The sequence below is a fragment of the Ranitomeya variabilis genome, chromosome 8 (assembly GCF_051348905.1).
Source record: "Ranitomeya variabilis isolate aRanVar5 chromosome 8, aRanVar5.hap1, whole genome shotgun sequence".
Taxonomy (NCBI): Eukaryota; Metazoa; Chordata; class Amphibia; order Anura; family Dendrobatidae; genus Ranitomeya; species Ranitomeya variabilis.
The window spans coordinates 140,434,690-140,455,383 of NC_135239.1; the positions used below are offsets into that span (position 1 = coordinate 140,434,690).

General features: G+C 46.0%; 1 protein-coding gene across 5 annotated transcripts in view; it reads right to left on the reverse strand.

The window, feature by feature from the left end:
- Nucleotides 1–13,637: 13,637 nt before the first annotated feature.
- Nucleotides 13,638–20,694, reverse strand: part of POLDIP3 (DNA polymerase delta interacting protein 3) — a 135,905-nt gene continuing 128,848 nt past the window's right edge. For 2 of the 5 annotated variants that reach the window (XM_077277343.1, XM_077277344.1), the window contains exon 9: nucleotides 13,638–20,635. In XM_077277343.1, coding sequence (XP_077133458.1) covers nucleotides 20,452–20,635 — 184 coding nt within the window. In that variant the 3' untranslated portion in view covers nucleotides 13,638–20,451. The remainder of the gene's footprint in view (nucleotides 20,636–20,694) is intronic. The other 3 variants (XR_013218532.1, XR_013218533.1, XR_013218531.1) reach the window with 3 other exon arrangements.

Below are 20,694 nucleotides of genomic sequence, written 5' to 3' on the forward strand. Positions count from 1 at the left end.
AGTGTAGGAGACCTCATCTCCCTGAACCTTTTGACTTTTGGTATTAATGTCAGACGGTGGTCGTCCGGAAGAAAGGACATCTGTTTTACAGAATCCAGAAGTACCCCAACAAACTTTCTGGTCTTGAAGGGTTGCATAGGGGATTTTTTCAGGTTTGGGATCCATCCCAGGGACCTCAATATCTCTAGGGTGACTGACACATTGGATTTCAGGATTGTGTCGGCGGAAGCTACTATCAGAAGGTCGTCCAGGTAGGGCACTATACAGACACCTTGTCTCCGGATAAGTGACACTATTACTGCCATTACTTTGGAGAAGACTCTTGATGCTGAACAGATGCCGAATGGAAGAACACTGTACTGATAGTGCTCCACCTGACAACTCCCCTGTACCGCAAACCTGAGATATTTCCTGTGTCTCGGGTGGATTGGGATATGGAAATAGGCATCTTTTAAGTCAATGGTCGACATAAGGAAAAGAGGCCCGACCAGAGGAATGGCTGGTCTTACAGACTCCATCTTGAACTTGCGGTATTTTACATGTTGGTTCAGTTCCTTCAGATTTGTAATAATACGGGCCTCACCTGATGGTTTGGATACCAGAAACAACCGAGAGTAATGGCCCAGACCCCATTCCGTTTAAGCTCTGGGTGATACGTGATCCTCCCAGCTACCCGAGGACGAAGTATAGGACAGGTCTGACTCAGACTCAAAGTCCTCAACCTGTAATTTCCTCTTCTTCCCTGGAGAAGGTGGTGGCGGAGGTGGAGGAGTAAAAGCTGCCAGAGAAGATTGCACCTCTTGCTTGACCAGCGAGCGAATTTCCTCCAAAAGGGATGGTTGCTCCGCTCTGACTACTCTGTCAGTGCATGACTGGCAGAGCTTTTTATCCCATAGAGGTGGGAATTTTATATTACAGATTGGGCACTTCTTCCTATTGGCAGATTTGGGGGTAGACTTGTCTCCCCAAAATAAGGGAGAGGTGTTAGGAAAGGGGACCCCCTAAAAAAGACAACCACCTCCTGGACCCTTTCCCTGCATACACTCACTGTAGCAGGGGCAACGCGTGACACGCGCGACCCACTGATGCCACCTCCGGGACACTGAGTGCCACACATGGAGGGGGAGAAGGCCGGGATCCCTGGCCTGCTTTGCCCTCTTGGGGGCACGGGAAAGACCAGGAGTCCGGAGGTCGCCAGTGGACGACGGGAGCAGCTTCGGAGGAGGCAAGAAGCGACCACCTGCTGCACTGCTAAACAGGCAAAGCCTAACACCAAAGGTACTGCAGTCGCCGGCCACCACAGTATACGAAACCTCTCCCTGCCCCATGGGGAACAGGAAAGACACTGGCAAGTGGAAGGTGGGAGGGCCTTTTAACCTCTCTGTGTTTCCTGTCCCCCATCAGGGCAAAGAGGCAACCTCCATATGCTGTCGTGGAAGGTGACTAGAGAAAAGGGCAGCTCCTCTCTCCGCATCAGTTGTTTTCCAGAGCATGAGAGGAACTCCGCAGATTAGTGTACATTAAAAATAATACATTCCTTATATTTCTAGGCTACCAACACCCAAGTGAATGCCTAACTATAACGATGCACCAAATCAAAACATGATGTCACGGCTGCGACCCCAGATGCGGTCGAGCCAATGCCTTCCACGTCGCCAAACCATGACGACGTGTGCGAGCGTCCCAAGTGGGAATGCAATGTGGACCCACCGGACCACATAGAGTAACCTGGACCTGCCCAGACTAGGGGGGGGGGGGGGGGGCAGCGAGCAGGGTCTGTGGCAGCTGAGCAGATGGCAATGTGCAGAACTAGATTACACCGCACAACTGCAGGTATGAGGAAACAAAGTTTACTTAAATGAAAACAGTACATAAACAAAACAATGTCAGGATCCCGATTCCACACATCAGAGTAGGGTACACGTCTCAGCATAACAGACGAAGGCAGGAGGACATCATGGGTTGATGCATGATGCAGTCCAGGGTCATCTGGCATGGGCTTACTAGAACGGCCTTTCTCTCAGGTGTAGCACAGGCTCAGCAGGAGAACATGAGACACCGACCTTGGACAGACATCAGACGATGGCAGGGGTCATCATGGGTTGATGTAGTCCAGGGTCATCTGGCACGGGCTCACTAGAACGGCCTTTAAGGCCTTGTGCGTAGCACAGGCTCAGCAGGAGAACATCAGACACCGATCCAGGATAGACATCATCGCAGGGTGGACCCGGGGAACCGGAGGAACATCGGATCCCAGGCAGGACATCAGGACACAGGTTGAACATCAAGACACGGACTGGACATCAGGACACAGGCAGGGCATCAGTAATACCGGACAGACATCTGGGACACTGGCGTGGCAGCCCAGGGCATCAGTTACATTAGGACATCAGGGATACCAAATAGATATCTGGGACACTGGAGTGGCAGCTCAGGTCATTGGCTGGGTCATTGGCGTGGCAGCTCAGGTCATCGGCTGGGTCACTGGCGTGGCAGCCCAGGGCATCAGTTACATCAGGGATGCCGGATAGACATCTGGGACACTGGCGTGGCAGCCCAGGTCATTGGCTGGGACACTGGCGTGGCAGCCTAGGGCATCAGTTACATCAGGGATACCAGGTACACATCGGGGACACTAACGTGGTATCCCAGGTAATCGGCTGGGACACGGATGGCACAGGACCAGGCAGCGGTGGTCATCAGGTTCCTAGCTATGGCCATCAGGCTACGGGCATCGGACCTAGGAAGGAACTCAAGTGTGATGGTGCAAGCACCGCCGGACTGGACCTGGGCCGGACGGGGTTAGCACCGCATAGCAGGCTGAGCACAGCATAGTATAAGCTCAGCAAGAACACCGGCCTCCATCTATAAAAGATGAGCCCAGGAAGATAACAGTCACTGGGTACGAGGTGTCAGACACAAAAGGACTTCAGAAACATAACACAGAGGACACAGTTCAGACAGGGTCAGGAACTGGATATGCAGCCTCCAAGATAGGCGGGTCTGGGTACTCTGCCCCAGAATAGGCGGAAAAACAAAACACAAATGGATCCGGATATGCAGCCATCAGGATAGGCGGATTTGGGTACTCCGCCCCCAGAACAGGTGAAAGGCAGGTATCAGCTCTCCCAGAAAAGACTGCAGACAGAACGGGAGCTTGATACCTCACATACAAGGCAAGACTCAGAAACGCAATGCTCTGGCAACGCCCAACAGGAAAGAGGGAGTTTATATAGCAGCTGACCCTCAGCAATAAAAAACCCTAATAAAAGCAGGGTAGGTGTGGCCGCGCGCACCCTAAGCACAAACAGAAACCATTACAGCACAGGAACTGTGGCTTAGGGCACCTGGCAGAAACTGCTAGCCTGAACACACATGGAAAGTCATGCACCAGCTGCAGAGGACCTTGCAAGCTGAGGATAGCTTCCACAGTGGCAGCCAGGGACCGCACATGCGAGTGGTCATGCAGCAAGGCGAAGACATAACACCACATGTACAGCTACGCAGCAGCACAGGGAACTGAGCTGCATCCATACAGGTAACAGACTACAGTATCCCTACAAGTTAGGGGAAGAGGAGCAAGGGTTAAAGCAGAGACATGCACAGTAACGCCGAAGAAACAAGGTGTAAACCCACCGGCGTTACACGTGATCAATAGGAAGGGAATATATGGGTGCCGTCATGAAAAAACACATTACCAGGTAAGTAATGGGTGATGGAAAAATACGGTTTTTCCATCACCCATGATGGCACCACAAGAGAATTTCAGAGATTTGTAGTCTCTTAGGGAGGGATCACCGCCTGTAACACCCTTCTCCCGAATGTGAGGTCAGAGGAAGCAGACAGATCTAATCTGTAGTGTCTGAAGAAGGTAGAAGGAGAGGATCAAGTGGCCGCCATACTTACCTGGTTGATGGAAACATCTCTCTCCGCCCAGGATGTTGCCATGGCTCTCGTAGAATGGGCCTTCAGACATTCTGGAACAGCCTTGCCTGCACTACTATACGCTAGCTTAATGGCCTCTCTCACCCATCTAGCTATAGTTTGCTTAGAGACTTTAAGGCCTCTTCTTGACCCTTTTAAATGAGACAAACAAGGCCCTTTGCTTTCTTCAGGGTTCTGTCACCTCTAGATATCGTAGGAGACATCTCCTACCATCCAGGCAATGAATCTTCTCCTCCTTCTGATTACTAGGGTTTGGACAAAAGGATGGTAGGATTATTTCCTGAGCCCTATGGAACTTTGACACCACCTTGGGAAGATAAACTGGGTCTAATCTTACTACAATTCTGTCATCCATGACCTGAGTGTAGGGAGGGTCTGCTGATAATACTTGCAAGTCACCTACTCTATGGGCCGAAGTGAGCGCCACCAATAAGGATGTCTTTAATGTAATTATTCTTTCTGACACCATATTCAATGGCTCAAGGGGACTCTGTTTAAGCCTGATAACACTAGATTTAGATCCCAAGGAGGAGGTGTAGGAGACGGGACAGAGTTTGCTCTACTACAGGCTCTGATAAACCTTGCCACCCATCTATCATTTGCCAGGTCACAGTTAAATAATGCTGCCAACCCTGAAACCTGCACGTTGAGGGTACTGCCTGCTAGTCCCAACTCTAAACCCCTCTGCAGGAATTCTAGTATGGCCTCTATCAGGGTTTCCCCTTCCCGTATTGGCCCTGAGACAGATAAAAATGTATTCCATATCCTCCCATAAATTCTGGTGGTTATTGGCTTTCTGCTACTAAGCAGTGTAGACACTAACCGTGCTGAAAACCCCTTTCTCTCTAGCAGTGACCTCCAAAATTCCAGGCTGTTAAATGCAGCCCGGACTCCTGAGGATGACGGAAGGGTCCCTGTGTTAGAAGGTCCTGATCCTCTGGGAGCACCCACGGATCCGACACAGGCATTGTCCTTAGCCAGTAGAACCATGGCCTCTTTGGCCAAAATGGGGTTATCAAGATTACTCTGGCTTTGTCCTCTCTGATCTTTCTCAGGACTGCTGGTATGAGGCATATTGGAGGGAAGGCGTATAGGAGTCCTGATGTCCACCCTATTCTAAAGGCGTCTACTGCCATCGGCCTGTCTGCTGGACTTAGGGAGCAAAATTTTTGGACCCTCCTGTTGGCTATTGAAGCAAAGAGATCTATCTTGAGCCGACCCCACATGTCTAGAATCTGATTGAAAATTGACTCTTTTAGGGACCATTCTCCCTGCCTCAACTGATTGTGGCTTAGAAAATCTGCCTTCAGGTTGTCTATCCCTCGGATATGTAGGGCCGATAATGAGAGGAAATGATGTTCTGCCAGACATAGTATCCTTTCTGTTATCTGCATCAGTGTTCGAGAACAGGTGCCCCCTTGGTGATTTATGTAGTCCACTGCCGACTGGTTGTCTGATAGCACTCACATGTTGCCCCTGTAGATGTGGTAACAACCCGTTTAGTGCCCTCTCGACTGCCAGCAGTTCCCATTCGTTTGATGACAGGCCCCTTTCCTCTTGGGACCATGGGTTCTGAAGCCACAGAGTGTGCAGGTGGGCTCCCCACCCCCAGGGACTGGCATCTGTTGTGACTATCCTGGAGGCTCTGTATACCCAGGGTACTCCTCTTAGGGCTGATTCAATCTGCAACCACCAACTTAGTGACCGGACCACTGAGTCGAGGAGGGTAAGCTTTTGATCTAATTGACCCTGTAGTACCAGATCATTCTGTAATACGCGCCACTGTAGTTCCCTTGTATGGAACTGAGCCTATTTCACCCTGGTATGCAAGAGGTTAGGGACCCCCAACAATGACATCGCTTTTCTGAGTGTCATTTCCAGCTTCTTCATTGATGCCAAGACTATCTGTTTGATCTTCTGCTCTTTCTTCTCTGGTAGGTGACACTCCTGTGACACTGAATCTATCAGTAGCCCCAAGAAAACCTGTACCACTGCTGGTTTCAGTCTGGATTTTTTTAGATTTAGCTGCCATTCCAGAGTTTGTAATGTGTCCATGACTATCCTGACCTGTTCCTGACAATGAGAGAAACTTTTCCGCACAATCAAGTCATCCAGATATGGTATTATTAGAACATCCTTCTCTCCGAGATGAGCCGTGACTTATGAAATCAACTTTGTGAATACCTGAGGGGCTATTGCTAACCCAATGAGCAGAGCTCTGTATTGAAAATGGCTTATTTGAGACTATCTGTACTACTACCCTGAGGAACTTGCGATCCTGCTGGCGGATAAGAACGTGATAGTATGCGTCTTTGAGGTCTAGGACCACCATGTAACATTGTGGGATGAGGAGTTTTACTGCCGATCTTACGGTCTCCATCTTGAAGGACGGAATTATCAGACAGTTGTTGAGACCCTTCACATTAATAATGGCCCTCCAAGAGTCGTCCATTTTTTTTAATGAGAAATAGGAGGGAATAAAATCCCCTTCTTCTTTCTTCCACCGGGACATCTTCCAGCACGTTTCTCTACCTCTTCTTCTAGGCCCCGCTGTTTTTCTTGAGAGGCCTGTCTGTGTGTATTTCTGTGGCGGCAGCTCATGGAACCTCAATTTTATGCCTGATCCCACAATCTGCCGAATCCAGGTGCTGGCCGAAATCCTCTCCCAGGCGAGGAGGAAGAGAGTGAGCCTCACTCCTACCTGGGAGAATTAGTCACTGGGAGGGCTTACCGAAGTAAAAGTCTCTCCCTCCCTTGGATCAACTGTCTGTCTCGGTCTCTGTATTGTTGTCTCCTGAATCTGCAACCCCATCGAAAGGAACGTCAAAAGGATGGAAATGGCTGTTTTGGGAAACCTTCCTTCTTATCTCCAGCCTTCTCCAGAACTTCATCCAATGCCGGCTCAAATAAAAAGTTACCTTCACAAGGCAGAGAGCAGTTTTACCTTTGCCCACATTTCAGCCATACTGTGTGACGTCCCCGCATTGGCCAGTGCTGTTGATTTGGCTGCCAGCTTTGCAGAGTCTGGAGAGGCCTTTCCTAAGAATACTGCTGCTGCTCTGATGGCAGGAATCGCCTCCAAGATGATTTCCCTGGAGACTTGTTCCAGCTGATCTTTCAGATTGTTTATCCAAACCTTCAGAGATCTAGCCACACAGGTGGCCACAATGGCTGGCCTTAATGCCCCCGCTGAGGACTCCCAAGCCGTCTTGAGAAAACTGTACATCTTCCTATCCAATGGCTCCTTCAAGGACCCCAAGTCCTCAAACGGGAGAGACTTTCGAGATTGCCACATTTAGTCTCGGCGCCTTATCCCAGGTCAAAGAAGCTTCTTCCTCAAACTGATATTTCTTTTTTAAAGAACTAATTCTGTTCTCTTTTCCGGTTTCTCCCATTCTTTTTTAATGAGATCCTGTAACTGCTCATTAATGGGGAAGGCTCTACGTTTTTTCCTTTGCAAGCCGCCAAACATGGATTCCTGGGCCGACCTTTTAGCGTTCTCATTTACCAATCCCATAGTAGATCGGATCGCTTTTATTAACTTGTCCGTAGCTTCTGCTGGGAACCTCTCATCTTCCTCTGAACTACTCTCAGAGTACTGTGATCGATCAGAGTCCTCTGGCTCTGAACCTGTTGAATCTTCTTGTGACACAAAAGAGGTGCTGGATGTATCTCTCCTGTCTGTTGTGGGCTGCAAGGCCCTAACTGACTTACAGACTTCGGACTGTATCAGGGATCTTGAGCTTTCAGAAAAAATGGGAGTCTTTTCTGCAATTGTCCTGTCAATACAGCTCTGACATAGCTTCTCATTTCAGGAGGCTCCTAAATGGCGTCTGCATAGGGGACATTCCCTATTCTTAAACTTGGCTTTGCTTCTCCTAGGGACTCCCTATACTCCACCCCACCAATATATAGAAAAAAGGGAGAGGGTAGGAGAGAGAAAGAACAGACATTATTGTGCTGTACTTTTTATCGGAGCTCACTCACCACTCGGATGCTTCAAACGGGTACTGAATCTGGAGGCTGAATGGTGTTCTCAATGTCTCCCCCAGAGACAATGAACCCCTCCTTCCTGGAGATCCACCCGTGTACTGCCAGAGCGGCTCCCACTGCTGCTGCGGCATGGCTGTTTCTTCTCCTGTGAGCGCAACTGCCTTTCTGGCTCCTGCTGCTGGTGAGGCTGCAAGTGCTCAGGTGAAAAGGCTTCCATGGTTGCCACCGCCCTCTTCCTTGTCTCTCCTTTAAATACCTCCTTAATACAAAAAGGGGCGCCTCCTGTTCCATTAACCCCAGGTGCTCTCACAGTGCGCTCTCCTTATCTCCCTGTGCACCCAGCGTGTTATTTCTGGCGCTCATTGTCTAGGGGTATGCGCGCTCATCTATAACTTCCAGCACCTTCCGGTGTGTGCTGGGTCACTTCCGATGCGCACTCCCGGACTGCTTCAAACTCCACCCGCACCCGGCATTTCACTTCCGGTGTGCGCTGGGATCAGCTCCAGTACGCGCTCCCAGCCTGCTTCAAACACCACGCGCAGCCAGCATTTCACTTCTGGTGTGCGCTGGGATTAGTTTTGGTGCACGCTCCCCTACTGGCATGCTGCACATATTCCCCTGCCGACTGCCCGGACCCTGAGGGCCCCCAGGGACAGGAGTCTTCTACTTGCGACTTACTCATCCACAACTCCCCTGTCATAGGGCAGGCAGGGAACCCCAGCCACTGAGGCATCTCACTGTAGCAAGAAGTTCTCACCACCAGTACTGGTCGCGTGGTCCACGGCATGCTTCATTCAGGAAGGGTACAGCGGAACACGGTCCTGACTTCACCCACCTACCACTGCTCCACGGGCTGCAGGACCACCATGTGCATCAAGGGCATGGCAAAACGTAGCCTGTCTCACCTGGGCATTGCCTCACGGGCTGTGGCCTTGCTCCGCTCAGGGAGGGCACGGCGAGACGTGGCCTCCGCGGTGCTACCGGTACCTGGTGATGGATGCAGCAACCAGGCTGCCAAACACCATCCGACCCAGGCATCTTCTATCTTCCTAAGATCTCATCTTGAGGGTTCACCATCCAGGACAGGAAACCAACTGATGCGGAGGAGCCTCCCTTTTTATCTTGAAGGTATCCTGTCCTTGAAGGGTGGATCCCCTCTCTCGTGGTGCCGTCATGGGTGATGGAAAAAATTAGTCTTATTATACTCACCCGGGGGCGGTCCAGTCTGATGGGTCGCAGGTGTGGTTCATCGTTCCCTGCATCCGTGCTCCTGCGCAGGCCTCCGACCTTTCCTGGCACCTGCGCACTGCAGTACTTTACTCTGCCCTCAACAGGGCAGAGAAGAACGCCTGCACAGGAGCGCCGATGCCGGGGAGCGATGAAGAAGCAGGAGGGTGTCATCGCAAGAAGATGGGAGGGACCAGACCGCCCCTCGGGTGAGTATAATTAAACTAATTTTTCTTCACTTGCAGGTCTGCCGGGGGCTTATCTACAGCATTATAGAATGCTGTAGATAAGCCCTGAAAGGCAGTGGCCGCATCTTATAGCGGCAAAATCTGCTGACAGGTTCCCTTTAAAATAAATTCCAAACCTTTTAGTAAAAACTCCCTCTGTGAGGATGGTATTAGTTTGTTTTCTTAGAGGTAAAAATCCACAGCTGCCAGTCCCAGTGTATGTTCAATGTTGGAATATAGACCTACTACATCAAGTCTACTAAAAAGAAATCCCTCTTGCCATACTATATCTTTACATTCCTGGATGAACTGCGCGGAGTCCCGAAGAGGGTAAACCCAAAACAACAGGTCAATAAAGTGTGATAAATGTGATGTCAAGGACCCAATCCCCGAAATTATTGCGCACCCCGGGGGATTTTTTGTGTCTCTGTGGACTTCTGGGAGGTGGTAATAAAATGCTACATTTGGATTTTTGTTGGTAAGAAATGTATGTTCTTTATTTAATATCCCTTTCTTATAGGCATCATCTATAAGGGTGTAATAGTCTAATAAGAATTGAGTGGAACGATCGGTATTTCGTTTCTCATAATATTTTGCATCAGACAAGATACGGAATGCTTTAAATCAGGGATCTCAAACAAGCGGCCCCCGAACCGCATGCGGCCCCTGAGGTAGGCATCTGCGGCCCGCGCTGCACGCTAAATGACAGGAGGCAGCACAGAGCTCTGGGAGCCGCCCACAGTCGCCATGGATACGCAGTGACTTCCGACCGTCCAGTGACCAGAGAATGAGCCGCGCGTCGCCAAGCAGGAAGTGTTCAGCACCTGTGACAGTGAATGAGCCTTCCTGGAGGCTGGAGCATTCCGGGGGAATGCAGAGCCTGGCTGGGAAGGTCTGGGCTACTATATACTCCGAGGGCTTTTATATACTACGTGGCTGTGCAATATACTACGTGGGCTGTTATATACTGTGGGCTCAATAGTAGTAGATATAGCGTGCACTCTGTCAAAGATATGGGGTGCCTGTGTAATGGACCAGATTGGTCTCGTAAATAGCTAATTGTAAATTTCACTGCACTCTCACAGGGAATATGATGCAAAATTATTAACAATTTTATTTAGTATTCTGGGAGCATAACAGAATATTTCAAAAAAGCGACGAGAGACGTTTCGGCTCCACCGGAGCCTTCATCATACTCGCTGGGTCAATGATGGAGATAGCGGCGCTCCCGTGCCTTGCTGCGGTGATGGCCGCAGCAAGTGTTAACAAGTCAAGTGAAGCTTCTGTGAAAGCAAGTTTTGCACTCAGTAACATGATAGCAAAACATTCACGACCGTTTACTGAGGGTCAGTTCATTAAAGACTGTTTTATAAAAGCAAGTGAAATTATTTGTCCGGACAAAAAAAAAAAAAAAACTGTTCGAAGGTATAAGCTTGTCGGCAAATACTGTTGCTAGTAGAATCACTGAATCTGCTAGTGACGTTCATCAGCAACTGATTACAGCATTGCAAAGTTTTGAAGCATTTTGCATAGCGCTTGACGAGAGAACCAGGGTAACAGACACTTCATACTGTGCTGTGTTCATTCGTGGAGTTGATGAAAACCTAAACATAACCAAGGAATTATTGGATTTATTACCAATGAGAGGCACAATGCCTGGTCGTAACATTTTTAAAGAACTTGAAGGCTGCATTAACACAGCAGGACTGCCATGGGATAAACTGGTGTCTGTGGTCACGGACGGTGCACCAGCAATGTGTTCTGAAAACATTGGTGTTGTGGGATCATTGAAAGCAAAACAAAACCAGCTTTCATTGTCAGGTCCTTTCAGTGCAATACACTGCATTCTGCATCAGGAAGAGCTGTGCGGAAAAAGTGTAAAAATGAAAGAAGTTATGGACTTTGTAGTTAAGACTGTTAACTTTATACGGGCAAGAGGTCTTAACCATAGGCAGTTCACTTCTTTCTTGTCTGATAATGGACAATGAATATGGAGACTTGTTGTATCATACCGAGGTCAGATGGTTGAGTCGAGGAAGAGTGTTGAAAAGATTTTTTGCTTTGAGACAGGATAGCGCTTTTTATGGCACTGAAAGATAATGACGCTTTCCAACTTTCTGACCCAGCTTTTCTATCTGACTTGGCGTTTCTAACAGATGTAACAGAACACCTCAGCAAACTCAACTTGAAGCTCCAGGGCCCAAAGCAGATGATTACAGTGATGTTTGATAACATAAAAGCATTCAGATGTAAGCTGTCTTTGTGGGCCCAGCAGCTGCCGTCTCGCAATTTGGCTAATTTCTCAGCTATGCCGTCGCTGGTACGAACTGAACCAGAACGCTTAAACTACTATTCCAATATAATTTCTCAGTTGCTACAAGAGTTTGATACACGTTTTCATGAGTTTCAGGAGCTTGATACTAAATTTCCACTCTTCGCCACTCCGTTTGCGGTAGACATTGCTTATGTTTCAGAAGATCTGCAGATGGAGATTGTGGACTTGCAATGCGACACCCTTCTTAAACAGAAGTATATGGACATTGGTGTTCCAGATTTCTATAGGTTTGTCGCACGAGAAAAATTTCCAAAACTTCTTAAAGCCACTGCCAGGATCATGGCCATGTTTGGAAGTACATACGTATGCAAACAGTTTTTCTCTTCAATGAAGCTTAACAAATTAGCACTACGGTCAAGACTTACAGATGAACATCTTCGTGCAACATTGCGATTGGCCAACGCTCATGATTTCAAGCCCAATTTTGACATTCTCATATCTGGCAAACGTTGCCAACTGAGCAGCCAGACTGAATTTTGCGACACTTGAACTGGAAAACTGGATTGTTAAAATAAGCATGTGGAGTAAGCCTGCAAATTTCCGTTAAGTTTAAACCTAGCAGTATTATAGTACAGAAATATAGAAATGTTATAGTAGTTCAAATAAACAAAACCGTACAAAATTATTGTTAAACAATTAAGTTTGAAAGGAATGCGGCCCGCCAGCTTACATTTTTTTTTTATGTGCGGCCCATTTACTCTGCCGAGTTTGAGACCCCTGCTTTAAATCTTTCGTTCTGGACAACCCCACCCCCCATGTCTGGTTCTAGAATCACCAGACAAGGGGGGCAGGGTTGTGATCCAGAACAGGGAAATTTATTTAAATGAACCATTCCATATATGTGAGGTCTTTGAGGTTAAGCAACATCTGTCTTGTGACAGTGACTATGTTGTTTACTTAATCACGTGTTGTTGCAGCCTCCAATATGTAGGCTGCACAACACAGAGCAAGAATGAATGGACACCGGTCACAATACAAAAATCTTTTTCCTTCAGGAAAGCTTGTTGCGGCATGTTATCAAAGCACAATAAAAACTTCCAAATAACAGTTACCCCAGTAGAAATGATACCTTCTCGAGTGCTGAATCACAATCAAATATTAAACAAGAAGGAATCTTTTGGGATATTTCGGTTACAAACTGTGTACTCGAATGGTTTGAACGATGTGATTGAGAAAGTTTAGAGATATTATACCTATTAACATAGCGATCAGGTTTATTATTTTTTTTTTTAAATATATTTATTTTTCCTGCTACCATAATTGTTTGTACCAAGAATCAGTTGTCAGATTTTCTGTGATTGTTTTTTTTTTTTTTATATGTTTTTTTTTTGGCTTTATAATGTAAGATTACCTTTCACTAGACTAGAGTATAACTTGTAACTTGTGGTTCACATTTACATACAAATTCCTTTTTCCTCTTAGCGAATTACATCTTTTATCCACCTGTGCTAAAGAGTTAAACGAATTAAGAGGAGTAAGCAAATTAAGTGGAGGATTGGTGCTAGTAACAAACACCCCTCCCTTTCCCTTTGTAAAAAAGGTTCATAAAGACATGGTTATTTTTCCAGTATGGATGTATATTTTACCTGATGAAGGCTTTTTTTCAAGCCAAAACGCTTTGTTTTTACTTGGTACATTTAGAATAATTTTTTTTTTTTTAAATAAGCCATCTATCACAGGTTACAATTTTCGGAAGCGTCGGCACCCGACTGGACTTCTGCTTCTTTTTACTTATCAATGACAAAATGAAAAACATTTTTCTCAAGAATATCCCTGTATTTCACACCATCCATCTTCACCTCAACTCGCACCATTTTCCCTGCCACATTTCACTGGGGTGATGAGATGTGTTGGTTTGGCACCAGACATACTGTTTACTTTGGTGGACAAAAAGTTCAATTTTGGTCTCATCTGCCCACAGCACCTTCCTCGATACATTTGGGGAGTCTCACACGTCTTTTGGCAAACGCAAAAACAAGCCTTACAATTTTTGTGTACAAAGCCTTTTTTCTGCACACACTTCCATAAAGGCCACCTCTATGGAGTGTACAGCTTATTGTTGTCGTATGGACAGATACTCCAGTCTTTGCTTTGGAACTCTGCCGCTCGAGGATTACCTTTGGTCTCTGTGCAGCTTCTCTGATTAGTGACGTCCTTGCCCAGGCTGAGAGCTTTAGCGAGCGGCCCTATCTTAGCACATTTGTGGTGGTACCATGTTCTTTCCATTTGATCATCAGAGGATGGGAGAAAATATATATATATATAGTTGTTTTTTTTTCCATAACCCAACTTGGACTTGTATTTCTCATTAACTTTGTCATTCACTTGTTTGGAGATCTCCTTGGTCTTCATGATGTTTGGTTAGTGGGGCATTTTGATTAACAGTATATATACTAACAAACCTTGTGACACTTAGATTGCACCCAGGTTCCCTTATGAAGGCAAGTGCTTGTACCAGAAATTTTTAGGGGCTTAATAGTATATTTATACATATTAAAAAAAAGTGTAAATACCATATATACTCAAGTATAAGCCGAGGCACCTAATTTTGCCACGAAAAACTGGGTAAGCTTATTCACTCAAGTATAAGCCGGGTATGTATTGTCCCCCCGTCCCATCCTTGCATGCATGGCTCAGCTTCTCCCCCTCCTCGCACCGTCGCTGCATTTCCATTGTCCCTGCACGGTAGCTATTCTCGTGCTGAGCGGTCACGTGGTACCACTCATTAAGGTAATAAATATGCACTCCACGCTTACTGGAATGGAGACGCGTGCATATTCATTACCTTAATGAGCTGTACCACATGACCGCTCAGCACAGGAAGCACTGCCGCACCAGGACAACGGAGATGCAGGGACGTTCAGCGATGGCACGAGGAGGGCGAGTATGATGTCACAGCAACCGGCTCCTGCCGCTGCTCTCCTTCCCCGCCAGCTTTCTGGACCATGACTCATGTGTAAGCCGGGGGAGGAGGGTGCGTTTTCAGCACAAAAAAAAATAAAGTGCTGAAAATCTCAGTTTATACACGAGTATGTACGGTACATATGTAAATACCAATTTTTAGTTATTTGATCCTATAAATGTAATTGATGTCTTTATTCTCACTTCACGAACTTAAGACTAGTGCTGATGCATCACACACAAATCTGATTGCATAAATATTTGAATAGGTTCTAAAGTAACAAAATTGTGTTTTTAGCTAACGGGTGAATACTTTCGTAGGCCACCGTAGGTACTAGATTGCCAACTGTGTCAAGGTAGTGGTAGTATGGAACTGAAATCCCCATCAGAACCACTACATGCTGTTCTGTCACTTGTGGGGAGAAGCAGTATCCGACCCTGCTCTATTAGCCAAATTTAAAGAATAAAAAGGGTGGTAATCAGCCAGAAAAAGCAGGTCTGACACCTGTCAGCTTCCTACTTGACACCTACGATAGGCCATGTATAGCCTGCAGGAGCAGACTTTTTTTTTTTCAAAGGGGTGTTTTTAGTGTCAGCAGACTTCACCTATCGTTTTTTGTGCCCCCGACCCCACCAATGAGGAGTCCAAATAAATCTCAATTAAAAAAAAAAAAAAAAAAAAAAAAAAAGAGTATAAGGTTGGACAGGAAGAGCAAATAGTTGTGGTATGGCACTGCGCCCTGCCTACACTACAATTTTTTTTTCTTTTTTTATTACCAGCATTAAATAAGAATTTGTAAATGCAGAGGAAGTTGATCGAAAACGACAATCTGTGTCCTCCCAGCCTTCCTCTGTACACATCTCAGTATTTAGATCACTATTAGGCCGGCGTCACACTTAGCGTAGGGAAATACGGTCTGTTTTTTACAGGCGTAACACGCAGAAATGTTCCCTAAACAGTGTTCCATATGTAATCCGTAGGCAAGGTGTGGCTGCGTATTTTGCGCATGTAAATCTCCGTATGTAATCCGTAATGCGTTTTTTTCTCGCAACCTTCCAAACTGGACATTTAACGGTTTTCAGGCCTGAAATTCATTTAAATCATCATCAGCAACCCTATTTAAGGCCTCTACAACAGGTGGCAGCCTCCAATCTAGCCATTTTGGTGCTTTGCTTCTGTTGGTGGTACTTTGGCAACATGTGTGACCTGCTGCATTTCACCCCAACTCAGCGGGTGTTATTTAACTGGGTGTTGTCACGTCACTTTGGGCAGCCATATCCCGTGATAGTGGATCCGCGAAGGAGGAGGAGAAGAATGTGGGTGCATCCAGGATGCGGAAATGTATATCCGCAGAGGAGCATCTTCTCCTTACTTTACGATATGTATTCACCATCCTCAGATACTGTATGATGATGATGTTTTTGTAATGTAAGTTAGGTTTTTTCTGTGTCCTAGCTGCTGATTAAATTTGTTTTAAATGATATGGCTAAATTAAGCAAAAAATGTAGTTATTGTGAAATTTATATAGCCAGTGTAATTTTGAATGTACACTGGTATCCTGCCTTTTTAGATACACACATTACTTGTTTTTAATATGCTTTTACACAAGCATTCTTACATTTGGTGTTAATAGTTTTTTTGTGTGCTTTCAGCTTCCTGTCCACTGGATTATCATATGCTGGATTCCATCTTGAATTTCTAATAGGGAGGTCCACTATTTCCGGCATAGTGCGGGATACGTGTATAGAACTATGGGCAAGACTACACGAACTGGTGATGCCTGAGCCCAAAACGGAGGATTGGGTGAAGATAACACGTGGATTTCAGGACAATTGTGATTTCCCCCAATGTATTGGAGCCCTTGATAAAAAAAAAAAAAAAAAAATATGCGGGTGCGTAAGCCGCCGAACTCAGGGTCCCAATTATAAACAGTTTTTCTCTGTAGTACTGTAAGCTGTATTTGACAGGCCCCAATATCTACAATTAGAAACCTGTAGTGACTATGGTCGAACTGGAGACTCTAGAGTCTTCAATTCTTCCATTATGGGTCGGCGGCTGCGTAAGAACAAGTTGGACCTACCACCACGATAACTCCTAGGCTCCAATGTTGAAGCAGTGCCATATGTCCTTGTGGCAGATGAGGTATTCCAGTTGACAAGGCATATCATGAGGCCTTATCCCCGTCGCAACCTGGACCACCGGCAGCGGGACATCAATTTGCGGCTATCACGGGCACGGCGACTTGTGGAGTGTGCCTTTGGCATTCTGTGTGCCAAATGGTGGGTCCTCCAGTCTGCAATACAGTTGAGAGAAGCAAACGTCAATGAAGTTATTAAAGCTTGTGTAGTTTTACATAACTTCACAAGACTACATGAGTGCTCCTCAAACTGACAGTGCTGAAGGCATGTTGCCCAATGTGGGTAGCCTTACACCACATGTCCTTCCTCCACGTCGTCCCCTTTCTAGAATCAAAGTGAGGGATATCTATACTAATTTTTTTCTTTCACCTCAGGGTGCTACTCCCTGTATCCTTACAGATATTGCTGTCTCTATGTTGTGTTTTGTTACTTTTTACCTATATATACACACATCTACAAATATAAAATTGTTACTTTACTGTGTGTTTTGAATTGACTCATTTTAGAGGTATTTAACAATCTAGGAATTGTGTATGGTGTTATAATGATTGGTCAAACATAAATTGGCTTTTTTTTTTTTTATAAATTATAGCGTAAGCCAAATTTGGTTTTTATAAGACCATATTGCCATCATATGGCTTTTGTGGCCATTTAAATTTGGCCGAACAAAATTAAATAACAAAACAAACATTGCTATCACAGCAGATTAACAGTTTGTCGATATCCCACAAAATTTGCAACCAGAAAAACAAATTTTTAAAGATTCCGATACGTTGGTGGAGGTGATGGCGGCAGTTCGGGTTGCTGCTCTTGTGGCCTTTGTTGGGCCAATTGTCCTTCACCCTGTTGGTTTGATCTCTGTTGGGTCTGCTCCAAAATCTGGCCATGCTCGGATTGCCCAGTTGAGTACTAGCCATAAGGGTTGATACTATGGGCATCATGAGGATAGTACAAGTCACGTGAGTCATAACCACCACCAATATGGCCATGTCGTCCAAACCCAGGTTGGGACCAGCCTCCAACACTGGGTCTAGACAACTGGCCATATTGGTAAGGTTGCTGGTAGGATAACATTTGGTAAGGTGTAGGCATTGGTGGGGAAAGGGTTGAGGTGTAGGCACACGTGGAGGAGGTGCTTCAGATCCCTCTTGAGCATGCACTTGTTGAGTTGTTTGCATACGCATGAGGTTACGTGGTGACAGCTGCCACCTCTCAATGTACTCAAACTCATAAGCGCTAGTTGGGGGGGGGGGGGGGGTGCATGCATCAAGAAGGATTTGAAAGCACCCTCTCACACGTAGCCGCACCTCACGGGGTAGGGGACGGAGATACCGGGCCAGGATACGCAAAAATGCCTCCTCACCCTCATCCTGAGCAGCCCTGGCCAGATAATTTAACACACCAGTGTCAACATTCCTTTGACTTTCAATTATCTCTCTACTTCTGCGGCCACGGCGTGAGGTCACAGCAGGCTGTGGTGAGGTCTCCAGCGGAACAGTGTGGCTGCTGCTGTGGGCAGGATCTTTGGGCATCACTGAAGCTGGTGCATCTGCAGGTGGGGCTGCAGCATCTGGCCCAGGTGGTTGTGGAACATGAGGGGCAGCCGAAGATGGATCCGGAGGGATACACATGGAAGGAGCCGTAGATGGGCCAGCCATCTCTTCTCCTTCCCCAACAGGATCTATCAATGGGTCGGATTCGAACACTGTTGTCTCCTTCTCAGTGAGGTTGGATTGCGTTCTGTTATGAAAATGTAAAAATTAAATTTAAAAAAAATCATCTATGAGCATTCCAAACATATGTGTAGTGTGTGAGGTTTGTACTTACGGTCTGAGATACATACTGGGATCCAGAAAGGACAGCCGGTCAAAATATATGTATTTCGGTTTTGCAGGAGCAGATGACCCACTTCTGGCTCGCTGCAGCCTTTCTCTCCGATACTGGTCCCGAATGTTGTGCCAACGTCTCATAACATCTTCCACTGCAATGACAGAAGAAAATAATGTATAAGGCCATTGTGCACAGTGGTAACACAAGGTGTCAGTGATTTAACAGATTTTAATCGGCCCTAGTAAGCTGCATTTCTTACTAAATATCTTCAGTAACAAAAATAAAACACACAAATAGCACAATACGATAAAAGGGGAACCCCATAGAATGTAAGTACACAAGGACAGGGTCCTCTCCCCTCTGTACCAGTCTGTTATTGTAAATTTGCTTACTGTAAGCGACATCTGTAACTCTGCACGTAACCCCTTTCTCATGTCCAGCACCAATAAATGGTGCTATATACATAAATAATAAGAATAAAAATAATAACAGTGTCAAAATATTGTAATTAATGCAGTATTTATTCAGTATTAATTGAGAAACCTGAGTGCACTTACTTATTTGCCTCTGGCCCTCACGTGGCCGCTGCTCATAATCAGGGAAAAGGATCCCACAAATGCTCCTCCAAGCAGCCTCTTATTTGGCCCGTTGGAATAATTGGCATCCCCATTGGTCCCAAATTTCTGGCCTCTCTTGGACCAGAATCAAAAGCATATCCACGTTAATGATGGATGCCATGCTGTTTGAGACTCTGTGGAGGCGTGCGGCAGACTTCCGGGATGTCTGCCTGGCTTTTTAAGAAAAATATTTAGAATTGAGAGTCCTCAGTGGTTGATACCTTTTAATGGCTAACTGAAAAGATGGTAACAAATTGCAAGCTTTCGAGACTACATATGTCTCTTCATCAGGCAAAGACTAAGCTAATTAGCATGTCTAAGCTTCCCGATTGAGGTCTTGGCACATTTCCTGTCACCTGGAGAAGTCTGGAGTATTTTATGCAAGTCACACTGATGTTCCGTGTGCAATCCGTATTTTTCTCGCACCCATAGACTTTCATTGGCGGGTTTTTTGCACAGTATGCTGACAAATGCTGCATGCTGCGATTTTCTACGCCCGTAAAATATACGCCAGATAGGAGCTACCCCATAGAGAATCATTGGTCCATGTGCAATGCGTTGTTTTGCGCCTCTCATACGTCCGTAAAACTCTCTAGTGTGACGCCGGCCTTAGCGTGATCCATTTCCCTTAAGCATTTCTCTGTATTCAGATCACAACACGCTTCAGATGCAGGATAATAGGTATTGCCTATGATTGTACAGTTCTAGATGACATTCACAGTGTGAAACATTAATTAGGCATAAAAAACATTATTTGTTTAGAACACAGCCGGTGGACACAGTGATCCCCCCCCCCCCCCCCCATTTACTGGAATATGCAGGCATTCATATCCATTTGTAGGAATCCAGACATTTTACAAAAACTACAAAACAACAAAGATTAGCTTTTAAGTAGAAACAGATTATTTAAGAAATTTTAACAAGTTATTCAACATTTAGCCTCCCTTGACATAACAGTAGAACCATAATCGTGCTGTATCAGAATAGCAAGGAGAAAACTGAAATTCTTGATGCAATAACGCAACTGCCCCACAACGAAGGTGAACTGTACTACAATGCTGGGAACAGGATTGATCGTCCAATGTCTGATGCCAGACTCCTTCAAACATCAACTACCTGCTGGTGATCAGCGCTAAACAAAACCCAGGAAGCAAAAATGAAGGGTTTATTTTATGGAGTCTCTGGGTCCATATGTGAATTGGGAATCTCTTATTACAGTGTCCAATTTGTGTTGGTCTCAGAGCTTAATCTTAAATGCAGTTGGTTGGATGACTGCTGATGACCCTGAGGATTTAAAGAGTGCTTTTAAGATAGTATCAGGATCAACTTCAGCTGGAGGATTTGAAGCAACACTGGAGGAGGAAGAGGTTGTGTTTCTTCTAGATTCACCTTCCTTCTTTGAAGGAGTGTCACTTAATCTTCTATAAAGAAAAATGATAAATGTTAGCAAATTTGTCTTCAGGCTCGATACATTCAAACA